The 15,113-nt window shown below is 33.8% G+C and overlaps 3 protein-coding genes and 1 long non-coding RNA gene across 5 annotated transcripts; 1 reads left to right on the top strand and 3 right to left on the bottom strand.

Annotated features, from left to right (window-relative positions):
• Positions 1-120: 120 nt before the first annotated feature.
• Positions 121-3,968, bottom strand: LOC100116521 (prostatic acid phosphatase). Its single transcript, XM_001600944.6, has 7 exons — positions 3,509-3,968; positions 2,727-2,825; positions 2,236-2,658; positions 2,039-2,162; positions 1,746-1,957; positions 1,488-1,668; positions 121-1,420 (listed from the first exon to the last, which is right to left on the bottom strand). Exons 1-7 carry the CDS (start codon positions 3,602-3,604, stop codon positions 1,296-1,298), a joined length of 1,260 nt encoding a protein of 419 aa, XP_001600994.2. The 5' UTR covers positions 3,605-3,968; the 3' UTR covers positions 121-1,295.
• A 233-nt stretch (positions 3,969-4,201) lies between these two features.
• Positions 4,202-6,952, bottom strand: LOC103316957. 2 transcript variants are annotated; one of them, XM_032601671.1, is made up of 2 exons: positions 6,661-6,952; positions 4,202-6,355 (listed from the first exon to the last, which is right to left on the bottom strand). In XM_032601671.1, the coding sequence occupies exons 1-2, from the start codon at positions 6,761-6,763 to the stop codon at positions 6,192-6,194; spliced, it is 267 nt and encodes an 88-aa protein (XP_032457562.1). In that variant the 5' UTR covers positions 6,764-6,952; the 3' UTR covers positions 4,202-6,191. The 2 variants fall into 2 exon arrangements, with proteins under 2 accessions (XP_032457562.1, XP_031781387.2); XM_031925527.2 differs by having other exon boundaries at positions 6,661-6,902.
• A 94-nt stretch (positions 6,953-7,046) lies between these two features.
• On the top strand, positions 7,047-8,850 carry LOC103316956. Its single transcript, XR_512657.4, has 3 exons — positions 7,047-7,509; positions 7,852-7,966; positions 8,093-8,850. It is a non-coding gene; the product is annotated as an uncharacterized LOC103316956 (long non-coding RNA).
• A 1,466-nt stretch (positions 8,851-10,316) lies between these two features.
• LOC107981231 (zinc finger BED domain-containing protein 1-like) lies at positions 10,317-12,072 on the bottom strand. The gene is made up of 2 exons (XM_016986483.2): positions 11,952-12,072; positions 10,317-11,856 (listed from the first exon to the last, which is right to left on the bottom strand). Exons 1-2 carry the CDS (start codon positions 12,013-12,015, stop codon positions 11,375-11,377), a joined length of 546 nt encoding a protein of 181 aa, XP_016841972.2. The 5' UTR covers positions 12,016-12,072; the 3' UTR covers positions 10,317-11,374.
• Positions 12,073-15,113: the final 3,041 nt, after the last annotated feature.

The following is a 15,113-nucleotide window of genomic DNA, read 5'->3' as shown; positions in this document are numbered from 1 at the left end:
ATATTATTATTACTTTGCTATCACGTAGATAATAATTTTCAAGTATTATATACATTTGTTCACGAGAAAGGATATAGGTAGCGAATAGGGGTGCAATACGCAAAATAATTAAACCTATTATTGTGTCCATAAAAATATATCTTTATTATCAAGTGACAATATTTCATTTTCATATAAATTTATACTTCTTTTTTTTGCCATTTAAAGCAATTTGCACTTTGTTATAGTTTTTCATATCTTGTATATTATATATTTGAAAAATACAATAACCAAATATATGAAATAAAATCTATTGTTTTTATTAATTTGCTAAAAATTTTATCACAGTCGAAACAGTATGCTGTTTCGATAAAAGGCTTAATGTTGCATCATGATTTAACTTATAATGCTTGTATACTTGCAGTAAATCAAAATCACATATATGCAGATATATTTAACGACTAGACTGATGAATGTGTACATCCTACTTTACTTATTAAGTACTACCAAATAAAATAAAGTACTTACTTAAGGTGCTTCCAAAAATATTTGATCAAAAGTTTTTTGAAATGCTATTTTTATAAATCTTATCACATTTGTATTACGAAATTACTTTTCATACATAATTATAAGAGTAATGATTCTATTAAATTTACAAATTTACAAAACATTTCATTACTAAATATATATTTATAATCATATTTTTGTATAAAACACAATGCAAAAAATATAATCGAAAAAAAAAATAGTTAAATAATCTTAATCATTTTCTAAAACAACTACTGTCAGTGGAAGCGTGATATTATTTTATATAACAATAATATTAAAAAGTTATCAGTGAAATGTTACACAGTTTCAGTCTTATAATGACACATCGATCTTGTGATTTTTGTTTTACCGCATCTGAGATTATCTAAATAACAGTGATTTTCTGATTTAAGTATATATAACATTTTTGTACTACAATTATCTAAAATAGTTTTCTAGCAATTTTGTGTTTCAATATGCTGCGTTTGACTTCGTTTGCGCGGTATTAAAAAGTGCAGAAATAATAATATTTTTCACAAATATACAAACATTTTTGTATCTTATCGCTTACTAGAATAGTAGGTAACAGTAATGTTTGGTTGGAGCTCAGTCAATGCCCGGACAACATTCTTTTACCTTATCTCATGATAATTTTTTTCTGCAATAACGTGGCTAATAAATGCATATTTATGATTATCATAAATTCAACAAATGGAGTAATCGCGATTCAGTATACCAATTTTGACCAATGAAAAACATTCGATATACGATCAAAAGTTTGTTACATTTTATGAGCCATCCATTGATAGTCGTAAATAATACTGGTTGTGTTCTCTCTTGTAGTGCCAAAACACAAACGTGACGATGATCATCACCAAAATAACTAACATCAATATTGATGATGTTAAAATTGCTAAAAAAAATTTCAACATTTATTTTTTATTTACAGGAGTAGGTACTAGAAAGTGAAAGTGACTAACCTATTATAGCAGTAGCATTTACACTAAAACGAAACTTTTCAAAGTCCATCAAGCATTCTCGTTCCCAGTCTTCTGGAACTACATCTTTTGTAACCCTAATAAATTGATCTAGTGGGCAAACAGCAATACAACCGGGTACTGTCAATAAAATTGGTTCTTCAGTTGAATTCTTATAAAAGACCTGCGAATAATGAAAAATATTTATTGGCATTTAAAGTACATATAATGAAATTCTTATTGATATAAAGTATTACTAACAGTTACTACGTGTTCATTCTTTGCATTCATTCTCAGCTCTACAAGAAGGGTTGCAGCATAAGGTGGGCAATGGGGTTCAAAAATATTTAAAGTGTTCATCAGGTTAGCTACAGTTTCATCATGAGCACTGTAAATCCACAATTTCCTATCAGGTGTCAGAGCACCTTTAGATTTTTGATGCATATGTTCTATCATATTTTTCAATAAGGGACCTAATGATGAATGACAATCACGTTATGACAGAAAAATATTTTGTTCACTATAAAAACTATTATCTCGCTCTATCAAATTACCTGATTTTAGCCTTTTTAAGAGTGTATTGTACGTTTCAACTGTAAAGCTCATTTCTGCCCATGGCTTTAGTTTATCTGGATACACACTTTTAGTCCATGCAGGCAAAGTTTTATTATAAAGTTCCTGCAATTAGAAAATCAGCATTACTGATCTATGAATTATCAAAGAATAAATATCAATGATTAAAATATTATACCTCAATGTATAAAACGTTGTAAAGAAATTCAAGATTTTCTAAATTCGATATGCTCTTCCCAGACTTTTCACTCAAGTAAAGATATAGTTTAGCATTCTGCTTATCAATATTCTTGAATTCCGGAGAATTGATCACTCTTTGTAATTCATAGCTATACCTATCGCAGTACTTTTTTCCAGATAAAAGACCATCTTCTGCTTCTGGGATTGTATGCACTGGTATTGGCATCCAGCTCTGTATGTCCCACATTTGATCACCGTTAGGAGGGTAAAGGCCAGCTAGATTAGCTTCTGCTGACATTAGGCATCTATCTACATCTGTACTCATTACATAAATATCATATAAGGAATATCTCTGAGGAAGTAAGTGAGCGTAACGATTGCGGAGCCACTGGCCTAATACTAAGTGTTGATGTTTCCCAATCTATAACAACGATAGAAAAAAGTTGATTATACTATGTATTGTCAGATCTTGATTGCTTGAGAACATACGTTAGTAAGCTGGCCAAACGGCACTGGCCATTTAGCCTCATCTCTGTATGGGTCGTTGGGATAGGGATTGATTGGCGTCCTGTCTCCATGCCTAAACAGCTACAAAAATAAAAGAAAAAGATTTATAATCTCGTTATTCTTAAGTGTTACACAAATCATTAACATACGCAATATGCATTTCAAAGCAGATACTCCGGATACCACTTTCACTGATAAAAAAAGAAAGTGAAGGACAGAGTTATAAACATGCCATACAGCTTGTTTCAAGGCTGTTGTCGGTCGAGTATCTCTTTGCATGTATATAATTTGGATAGTCGATCCGATGCTGCTGTATATGCTAAGTCTTATCGCGCGAAATATACACTATGCGCATCGCAAAACAGGCGGTCTTTGGCAGATAAAAGAACAACGACGAAGGCAAAACACTGCGTCATGCGTGTGCCGAAACAAAGAGAGCCGATAATTTTCGTATAACATGCAATCTATACGCCCGCGTGTAGAATTACATGAAAGTGCCGCTCCGATATAACAAATATCCGAGGGGATTCGCGTACAATATACTTATTCTGGCGCGTCCCACTTGTTGGTCGCGAGCTAGGCTTTTAAAAATATCTTTCGCATCGATCGTTCGTCTATATTTTGACAGAATTCCAGCTGTACAAAGCACAGGTATAAGTACTCTGCAAATCGCGGGAGATAAGACAATGTCGCGTACTCGCGTAGACTGCAACGTAAAATAAGCGCAAATTGAAGTTACACATAACACACAAGCCAATACTCACTACGTTGGCGAAGATAACTTTGCCGAGGGCTTCGTCGGAGCTGCTGCTGCAGAAGCTCGCGAGGCTCAGGACCAGAAGACAGAGAAGCGACCGCATGCTTGGGATAGACGCGCCGGGAGAAAAATGCAGTTGAGCTATATATTAGGTTATAACACAAAGGATGTAGCCCGTATTGGCCGTATTCTTATTATGGAGTGCGGCTGACGACCAGCGTGTGCAGCTCGCGTCCCAAGATCAGGAGAGACTGTGTGTAGTGCCCGTGAACTTCGACATTTTCACGAACGCGTAAATAAACTACTACTTATAATATCGCGTTCGCTTGCACTACATACGCCTGCGTAATGTATCTTTATCTAGGTATACGCGGCGCGGCGGCGGCTTTGTCTCGCTAGACGAACAAAGTGCGTTTCGCGAGAACTGCTGATGCGTGCGCGCGCGCGCGCTTGCTGCACTTAGGGCTATCACACGTACAAAGGTATGTACACCGAGGAACTGCAGCAGCAGCTGACAGCCAATCAGAAGCAATCTTTAAACGGACTCATACCTTCATGTTCTCCCCCCACCACCTCAATAAGGAACAAGTCCGTTTAACGCTTACTTCTGATTGGCTGTCAGCTGCTATTAGTCAATTAGTCCTCGCACGTGTGTCAACTCAAGCGGGAGGTACGAATAAACCAAGTAAAAGTCACCACGTTCACTACAAACTATTTACTTTATTCACATAAAGATATAAAAGATAACTAAAAGTCAATAATAAATAAACCGAATCGATGGCGGCTGATGTCTGGAGCGCGAAAAGCCACAGCTGAAGCAAACAAGGGGAGACACGACACGCTCGATCTGCATATATATTCTGCAGGGTGACCAGACACTGCGAGAGTGCAGGTTTGGCCACCTATCGGGCGTAAAGTCGCACAAAACCGCCAATTCAAACTCCCGAAATCGCGCATAAATCGCACACTAAAACTAAATTAATAAAACATAATTGCCCCACGTAAAACCATCGTATAATTAAGAAAATTCGGTTAATATAAACTATATCAAAGAAATACTTAAAACGTGAATACTCAAAACTCAATAACCCACGTAGATTGATGAAATAATTGTAAATACTCAAATCCAAATAACCCGAGTAAAATAATTGAATAGTTTAAATATATAAATAAGTATACCCATATGGGAAAAAACAATAATCAAAGTAAGGAAATTAAAATCTCACAGTAATTGACATCAAATCTTTTATGCATTTATATTATTTTCAAATTTATAAAAATATTATAAATAACGATTTTTCTAAAATGTACACTCGCTTAAACTAATTCTAGTAGATTTTCTACCTCGGTCAGTTCTGCCTTGTTTATAAATATATTTTTTGTTTTAAAATACACATTCACTTAAACTAATGCATGGATAATCTATATCTAATTTCAAGATTTTCTACCTCAGCCAGTTCTGCATTCTGTCTTTTTGAGATTGTTTTTTTGATTCTTCATCAGTTTCGTACTTATCGCTGTATAAAACTTTTGCATTGAAATCTTTTAACATTTCTTTACTCGGAATGAAATTTCGGCAACAAGTTCTAATCCTTAATATTGAATCTAACGGTTTTAATAGCATCCTATTGCGAAATTTTGTTCTTACGCTGTTCATTACCGAAAATACGCGTTCCACTACTGCATTAGTTGATGGCATACTTAGCAAAGTAAGTACGAACGTTGCTAGTTCACGAAAAATGAACTTGCCTCCTGCATTTTCAAAGACGTAGACTTTTGCCCAAAAGGTATGCGCGTCAGCAAGTTCTTTGCCACTCAAAGTCTCTGACCAATTTATATTTAACAATTTGTTATATTGCTTTTCTAGCAGACCAAATTCAGCTTTATTAGCAAATACTTCTAGAAATGGCAGATCCTCGAATTTTGACCGCTTTGGGCTCAAGCAAACTACAGGTGAAAGTGTTTTTAATTTTCGAAAATATTTTAAATTTTCTGGTAATCTTTGGATTAACTGAATGCACATGATTGCTTCTGATGTAGTTAACTGCTCTACTCTCAATCTCTTGTTGTTCTTCTTTTTTTATCTTATCTTTATATTCTAATAATGCGTATTTGTATTCGATTCGACAAGTTCTTCAATATCTTGTGACACAGATGAAGGTTTCAATAGTTTTGTTGCTAATAATGTTATTAGGTTAATAAGGTCATCGTAAGCGCAACTTGTATTAACGCTTTCGCTCTGAAATGCCATATTGACGTCGTTTAATTCGGATAGTATATTAGGTTTTATTATACGTACATATAAGTAGTTAGATATATATATATATATATCATTTAGCATTGCGGACAATGTCTGTAGTTGGCATTATAGCGTGCGAGCCATCGCGTATCGGCTAGCTTTACAAAAGCGTGAAATGTTTTTGGCATTTCCTCACTGTCCTCACAGGCTGCATTAATGGTTTCCCATAAACTTTTATACTGCGCCTTTCTTTTCGGACTGTTAGAGAACCAGTTGTACACTTCTCTTATTAGAAAATCAATATGCGCCGGAAACTCGTCCGCTGCAGCAGAGGCCGCCAAATTTAAAGCATGGCATACGCATTTTACCAACTGCAGTTTGACAAGCCAAAAATACAGCCAGTTGCATGTCGCGAATTTTAGTTTCGTCTTTGGAAGCTGTATCGCACATTTTAGTTATTTTTTTTTTGCTTTATGTGAATCTTGTCCATATTCTGCTTATGAATAACCATCTCAGTACCAAGTTTTTGTAAATCCTTATGGTGTGCTCTATAATTTTTATTGCAAGCCATACAATGAGCTTGCTTATCATACTCTTTACTTTTGGTTAGCCAACCTAGAAAATAAATTACAAAAAAACTAATTAATAGAAAAAGTAATAATTGCACGTATAAATTAGAGATTATAAACGTAAACAATCGATAGTGTACATCACGTCAGTGCGAGCGCACCGATAGTTCGTTACTTCGTTCTCCTATACTTAGAAATTCGATCGTTTGTTTATAGGCACTGGATTAATTTAAGGTTAGTTTTTAACAAACAACAAATGTTTCACAAGCAAATAGGAAGTGTGTCAAAAGAAGTTAATGCGGAATCTCGCACAAATACACGTCAAATCATCAATATCGAATATATATTTACCTTTTGCCCATGATTCTTTTTCCCAATCAGGGTTATATTTGTAACTTCTTGGTTCTGACGAACTTCTTACCTCACTTTTTCCAAGCTTTTTTAATCTTGACATTTTGATTTAATGTTTCGATTTTTAAATCAAAATTTTCTTCACATATTTCACTCTCTAAAAAGAAATCTATTTGAGCTACCGTTGATACAAAACGCCATTAATTCGCGATACTACACTTGTTGCAACTTGCAAGACGAAAGGACCGTATGTCATATGTCAACGAGAGAATGAGAGAGAGAGAGAGAGAGAGAGAGAGAGAGAGAGAGAGAGAGAGAGAGAGAGAGAGAGAGAGAGAGAGAGTAAGAAAGTGATCAGAGCATCAGAGGGCGACCGGCGACGGCATAGTTCATGCCGTTATGACAGGTGGCGCTATTGGGTATCATTCAAGTATAAAAAGCAATATTTTTAAATAATCTTTGTAAAATTTCGTCTAATTCACAACTTATAGTAAAAATCGCCTAAAAATCGCACAAATGATTAAAATATCGCCAAATTCAAGAATGGTGTCGCAGGTGTACCTAGAAAATCGCACGGTCTGGTCACCCTGTCGATCTGGCCGGGAGCTTGGAGATCTCTGGTCTCGTCAAAAGTCCGCGCGAGGGACGAGGACCTGCTTACGCTTAGGCCTGGGCCACATAAGAGCGTAGAGACGCGTTTGAGCGCGGATGAGAGCCTGTGGCGCTGCAAAATTTGCTCATGCCAACAGCGCTTTATCCCTATATAATACCTAGCAGTAAGCTCGCGGAACACACTCCAAACGCGCGCCACAATTCTCATCGTCGTCTGCATCGGAGCAACATTTCGAGGTTAGATTGATACTTTTATAGCAGTCGCTAAAATAATTAATGTCGTTGCTTAAATGTTAATAAATAAAGTAGGTAAAGTTTGATTCTCTTTTGACTTTGTACTTCATTCTGGTATCGATATTTGTAGAGAGTTAATTGTAATTTCCAATCTTTTAAATAAACATTAAAGCATTTAGTCAAAATTAAGATAAGGAATTAAACAAATACAGTTGTATCAAAACATGAAAATATCACATAACCTTAATTTCATAGTTTTAATGTAAAATGCAATGATATCTCCCATCGAATGTATGCATTGTTTACCAAAGGAGTGTATTATTTATTTATTTATTCAATTTACAGTTACATCAGCTGAAATAAAATGACTCCCACTGAGAAGATTTTTTTGAAATGGTACAGCACTAATTCTTTTATATTTGACAAAAAAGATGAAAGATATTATAAGAGATTCAGAAAGGTTTGGAGAAAAATAACGAACATTTATCAGGCATATGTACTTCATAAGTACATGTTGCTTTTAAAAAGTCATAATATTATTTCTGAAATAAATAATTGAAGAATTCTATATTTTGATTGTTTTCAGGTCCAGAGATACAACTGAAGTTCAAGTATCTGAGAGATATTTTTGTCAGAATCCACAATAAGATACAGAAGAGCGAATCTTTAACTTGCTATGAACAGATCATCTATGAAAAAATGTTTTTTCTAAAGTCTCATATCACTCATAAAGTCTATAATGAAGAGACATCTAAATATGAAATTATCAGCAATGTTAAAGTTAACGAGTCTACTTTTGATGCTTGTATTTCAGAAAAAAAATTTCAGAAAGTTTTTTTAATAGTGTTAAAACAATTAAAACTATTGGAAGTAAAATTGAAATTTTGAATGATATTATTAAAAGTTATCCGAATAATGAACAGCAAAGATTATGCTTATTATTTATTCTTAAAAGAATTAAAGGTTTTCAAACTTCCTCAATAAATTAAAAATAATTTTTCACTACAATTAATACTGAAATAATTATGTATCATTATTCTGAAAGACAATAAAATATTTTGAAAATTCTACAATGTAAAATATCAAATAATAATAATCCGTATTATGATAGGAATTTAGGCAAAACATGATTCTACGTACATTTTGGAGCAGTATAGTTCACAGCAAGTTTGCAGAGGACTCTGTGCCCTGTGGGCCCTGATGCAGCTTTTAGTAATTCCAGAGTGGATCAGTGTTGCTGATATTTGTTGATTATTGCAGTTTTTTACTGTCAAAATAAATTTCTATATGTGTATATATTACTTGAATTAAATTCATATGTATTTATATAATCCTGGATGAAAAAGTAAGGTCAGTTTTTGTTTTGTATTATAAAATCTGAACTAAAATATACGTATATAACGTATTAGAAAAAACTGAGCCAATTATTATTTATTAAATTATTTATTATTTGTCAATTCACACTTTTTGATTCTTAAATTATTACAAACAAAATGTTGTTTATTAATAGAGCAATACTTAATACTTGTATGAATAATTTAATTATCTTCTGTTTTCTTGAATTGCTCGTTGAATTGAATTAATTCTTCTAAGACATACTCCGCAGTTATCAAGTAATTCACGTGGCACTTTTGACATAGTTTGCGTTAATATATTCTTATAATCAGCTGTTGAATTTTCTTCAGAAGCTTGCTCGAGAGTTTCAGCTTCAGGTGCTTTTTGTGGTGATTGTCACTCCAATTTTTTATTTATTTTGTCCAATGTTTTTGCAATATCATTACTGAATTGTTTCAATTGATTTTCTTCGTTGTTGATACCTTTAAGTTTTTTATTTGCAAATTGGTCATTTTCTAGTACTCTTTTTGACATCATTCTAGATGGCTGAGGTATGGATGGAACCACAGGACCTGTCGAATACTGAGGCTGAGCTAATGAAGCTGCATGCTGATTCATTGCAAATGGAAAGTACGGATAAGCAGGATAAGTTGTTGACGAGCCAGCTGCAGTATGTGGTGCATTAGACCAGTAATGATGTTGACTGAAAGCGCAGGTACAGTAGGCAATGACTGTAATGGAAAGTACTGATTTGTTAAATTTGGATTGATTATAGATTGTTGCTGCTGCTGAAATATTGATGGCGTTCCCAAATTTGTGTATGAAGAGTTGGATGGACAAGTGTATAACAATGATGATGAGGCGTGTTGAGCTGGAGCTGGTCGGAATGGTGCAAGAGTAATCGGTACATATGTGTTTTCCTTTTTCTTATTACCTTTAGTCATTGTTGACAATGGTTTTTTGTGTTGTAGAGCAGGTTTCACAAATCTCATGGCATCGTAGTAAGCAAAATCTGAAGCTTTTGCAGCTGAATCAGTTGTTTGATCTTCATCAGCTTTTTTAAATTGAGTAACCAATTTTTGCCATGCAGCTACTATTTCTGGAACTACAAAGAGGTCTGATTTACTATATAAGTTACAATATCAATTAAAATAGTACTGACTCTCTATAATTAGCCCACGCTTACTTTTCATAATTTCATCTTTACCGAGTAAATATTAAAATTTTTTAGATCAAGCTCAAGTTATCTTAAGTTTGAAGTTAGTTATAAAAACGTGTAAAAGCATGGGCTAGGGATGGGCGATACACCCCCAAAGTATCGATATAGCGTATCGATATGTATTGCATATAAGTGTATCGATACATCAAATATATCGAAGAAAAAATATCGATACCCGATATATCAATAAAAAAAAATAGAAAATTTCAAATATTTAAAAAGAAAATAAATTAATGTTTTTATTATATCCCTTAGGTTTACATTTTAAACAGTTTGTTTATATTTTCCATTCCTCGAATGAAAGTGAATGTAAAAATAATAATTGCTGCAGGTGTTCGCTAGACAATTTATTTCTCGCGTCATTGATGATATTTCCCGCTTCTGAAAATAAACGTTCTGATAGAACTGAAGTAGAGATAATTGTTAAGTAGCGCCTTGCGATTTTACATAGAGCAGCATCGCGGTATCTATCCCAAAAAGTAATTCGATTACAATCAATTTCTTCTACGGGTTGATCTAAATAATACTTCAGATCTGCAGGCATTTCATTTTTATCCACAACTTCGATTTTTTTACTTTTGCTTAAATCAGCAACACTTTTATGAAACGACCAAAAGTCGTTGTTATCGAGACCTGTTTGATTGACTGCATTGTTTTCTTTTTCGCACGTTCTATTATCAGTTGAATTTCATATTTTAGTCAATTTCTTTACAGCATTTGCATAAGAAAGATGTTTCTCAAAATGTAATTTTTTAAATCTTGGATCTAACAAGCAGGCAATCGCTAAAAGGGACATTTGTTCGATGTTCTCAAACCTCTTACAAAACTCTTCTATTAAAAGATTCTTCATTTTAGATCCCGATTCTGTACTGGTCATTATACTGGTTAATTTACTCTTTATAGTTCTGATAACTGGGATCGTTTTGCTTCCTGTGAAATATTTTTCTTTGGAAATGATTTGGGTTGCATGATAAAATGGCTCCAATAATGTACAAAACTCTTTAACAGTTTTCAGTTCAGATGCAGTTAGCATATCTGGACCATTATCAATTTGAAGTAAGATTACAGTAATATTATCAGCTAACTCGACAAATCTTAAGAGCATCTCATACGTTGAGTTCCACGGAGTTTCGATGCTTTGAATAAGTTTTTTCCTACATTTTTTCTCAGCTTATCGGCCGCTATCACAGATTTTTTAAAAAAGTTACGATACTCTTAATTTTGCTGATTAAAGGACTTATAACTTCATCGTTTTTAATAATTTTGGATGATACCAAATTTAAAAGGCGTGCGAAGCAAGGTAGATGCTTTCCCTCAAGCATCTATAATCGCTTTTTTAATGTTAACAGCACTGTCAGATATTATTGCTATTATATTTTCTTTCTTGATATTCCATTCTGATGTAAATTGCACCAATTTTTCAGCTAAATACTCAGATGTATGGCGCTCACTTAATTCTTCTACACCTATTACAACCCTCCTTTGTGTATTATTTACTAAGTAGTGTGCTGTAAGCCCTAGAAAACGTTTCGTATTTCCGGATTCTGTCCATACGTCCGTGGTTAAACAAATATTTTCCGTAGTAGCAAGTTCTTCTTTGATAATCGAAGATAATACTTTGTATTTCTCTGTTGTAAGTCTTGTGATTGTTCTTCTACTGGGTACTTGATATAGTGGAGCTGTCTTGTGCATTAACACTCTAAAACCTTCTGTATCCACGACATCAAATGGTATGTTGTTTTTTGCAATAAAAAATAGAATACCATTCGAGATATCATTGGATCTTTCTCCTCCTTCTGTAATAATAAATAAAATATAATATAGTGTGCAAATTATTTATTTTATAAAATCAAATCTATCTTATATATAATTAGTCTATGTCCATGATTACCTGAGAATGACTTTTGTGTAGCAAAAGCCGAATCTAACTTTATTTGCTTGCTGCTTAATGACATTCTTAGTATTTCTGAATGTTCAGGTACACAAGTGGTTGAAATTGAATCATTCGATGGAGCTGGAGAAAGGGTGCATCGATCAGGCTCAGACTCGCTCAATGGTTCATCCATTTTCCTCTTCATGCTTTTATTTTCAGTAGATCTAGTCTCTTGCTCCTGATTCAACTCTGAATGATTACGTTGAATGTGAAATTTTAGATTTGTAGTATTGCCTTTGCATTTGACCTCCTTATTGCAAAGTTTGCACTTCGACGTATTATCACCCTTCACAAAATACTTCCAGACACTGCTTGTCGGTGGCACTGAAATAATTTTTTTTTTATATTATATGTACACACACACACACACACACACACACACGCACACACACACATATATATATATATATATATATATATATATATATATATATATATATATATATAGACAAGAAAGAATAGAAAAAAGCACGTAAAAGAAGAGGCAGATATAAGTGGTTACAAGAAAAGGATGGAATGTGCATTGTGCATACTGTTGTAAACATGCTATGGTGATGGGATGGACGAATGGAGTTAAAAATCCTGACGATACTTTTAAGCTGTAAATATTTTATTTTATTAATCTATATGCATATTCCTCATACCATAATAATAAAAAAAAGTTCATAACTAGACCACCAAATGAAACTTTAGTTTTTTGTAAAAAAACATACCTGTAAAATATATTCAAATGCACGTAACAAGCACCAGGACTAGGCTACAATGTACACTGTCTATCTCTCTTTCTGTCTCTCTTCTCTAGTTCTCTTATGTCTTCTTTTCTTTTTTAAAACTTGTTGGCACTCCGATTCGCGATAGAGCTGGAGTAAAAAATAAAAATTTTAGCTTAAGCTCAATGAGCCAGGATGCGTCAATGCTGATCTGTAATGTATATCATCGCAGTATGGACATTTTATATTACAGAACGAAAAATCTTACCAAACAGAAAGAGGAATGAGGTTCGCTCGTCCTCGAAGAATTCTCCTCGGAGCTTTTACAAAAGTGCTATCAGGAGTACGAACGAAGAATGGACAGACGAAGAAGAAACCTAGGTATCACGTCGCACGTGTAGCGATGGGCTCGCGGCGCCGACGATGATGACTCCAAGCGCAGGTGGAGGACGCTTCTATAGTCTGGGTCTCTCAACTCTCAAGCACACACGCATCCTCGCGATGAAGCAGCACCAGAAGCTAGGAGCAGCGGCAGTCGTAGTCGTTGTAGTTGTACTCGTGATCGTTCGACTCCGAATTCTTCGAAAGACTTCGAACTTTGAATTTCATTCGCCTCAGATACAGTTAGGTCAGCAGTCTCATCAGCGTCGAGCGCGCCTGCACAATACGTACATTACGTACCACGCGCGATTTAGAATTATTCAAACTCAGAACATCGATGTTCAATTGTTTTTACGTGCAGTCAGTTATTGTTGCTTCTACTTTCCCTCTACGGACGTCAAAACGTTCATTTGTCCAAGATCGAAAGTCAACACGACTGCACTGTAGTGATCAAGAATTCTTCAAGAAAAAATTGAGTAAGTTTAAAAAAATTGTTTTGCAGATGGTAAATATGAATTTTAGTAAATTCTGTACAGTTTTTATGTACGTTTATGCATAGGTTAGACGCAATGGTTTTCGAAAAAACTCTTGATTTGCTGGACGTGATCGAGGATCAGTTGGTTAAAGACAGAATGCGTTTCGCGTTCAATTTTCTTTTAGCGTCAAGCAGTGAGGGTTTGTAAAAGCTGCCATTAGAATTATGAACATTGATCTCGGTAATAACTATTCTGCAAGATATTTTTTTTTTATATCTACGAGAGGTTGTGGATGCATCCGCTTATGGCACGATGAAATATTTCAAGGCTTCGACGAAATAAAAGAAATTGTAATTCCACCCTGTTGAAAAATCTCACGTGAGATCTCACGCCAAAATCTCATCTGACCAAGTGCGGCAATTAACTAAGTTCTACTATTCTAAAAAGTACTAAGTATGATTAGAAATAATTGTGCAATCGTGTTTTTATGGTTTTTAAAATATTTTTGATTGTTTTATATGAATTCTTCCAAAAAAATCCAAGTCTGAATGCCGAAAAAATTCTAAGTTTTATGCAAAAAAACGTATGTTTTGAAAACTTTTTTCTACGCGTTTTAGACCATTTTAAGCCGTTCTAGATGGTCGCCAAGTGTACTTTTTTTTCTTTTTCAATGTTTACAAACAGTGGCCAAGTCTGAACGCCGGAAAAATTCTAAGTTTTATGCAAAAAAAACGTATGTTTTGAAAACTTTTTTCTACGCGTTTTAGACGATTTTAAGCCGTTCTAGATGGTCGCCCAATGAACGTTTTGAATTTTTTTCTATTTACAAAATAAATGATAATATTTTTTTTTAGATAATAAAGTACCTTGGTTACATATGGCAAAAATAAATGACCACGATTTATAATATATACCTGAAACAAATAATGGGTGGTGCTTAGGATATTAATATAATGAATAATTTACCATTAATGTCATACTTGGATTACATTTTAATGAAACTTTATTTATATAAATACAAATAGCGGTATAAAAAATAATTACAATATCACACATTTATGTAGAAAGGTATGAAAAATAGTCATAACACACTTTATTTAGTAATGTAATAAATTGGGCATAGGACATATGTACATTTTATCTACATTCATATACACACAGACTTTTTGGATGCTGTTCGTTGGTACTACTACAATTTCTTCGTTCATTCTTTGTACTACTTGACAAACTTTGTATGAAGTTGCAAAGCAATTTTTGGTTTCTACATAATTGCATAATGTCATTTCGACACCATCATTTATACTATCTATAAAGGCAATAATGCGTATCAGTTTTCCATCATTTAGCAAGGCAAATGAATTGTTGGAACGAGTTTTTGATACAAAGTGCGATTCATAAAGACAATAATTCTTTACCATTTTATGGAAGAATTCTGTGGAAGATATTGATAATTCTAGTGATTTTAAGATTTCAATATCAACTTCAGTTTGATTGAAATACAGTATGTTACTACTGGATACATGAACACTTTGAACTTGTCTTAATAGAATGTC

This window comes from Nasonia vitripennis (genome assembly GCF_009193385.2).
Source record: "Nasonia vitripennis strain AsymCx chromosome 2 unlocalized genomic scaffold, Nvit_psr_1.1 chr2_random0010, whole genome shotgun sequence".
NCBI lineage: Eukaryota > Metazoa > Arthropoda > Insecta > Hymenoptera > Pteromalidae > Nasonia > Nasonia vitripennis.
The sequence above is the reverse complement of the archived record's forward strand: the minus strand, read 5'-3'. Positions and strand labels throughout refer to the sequence as shown.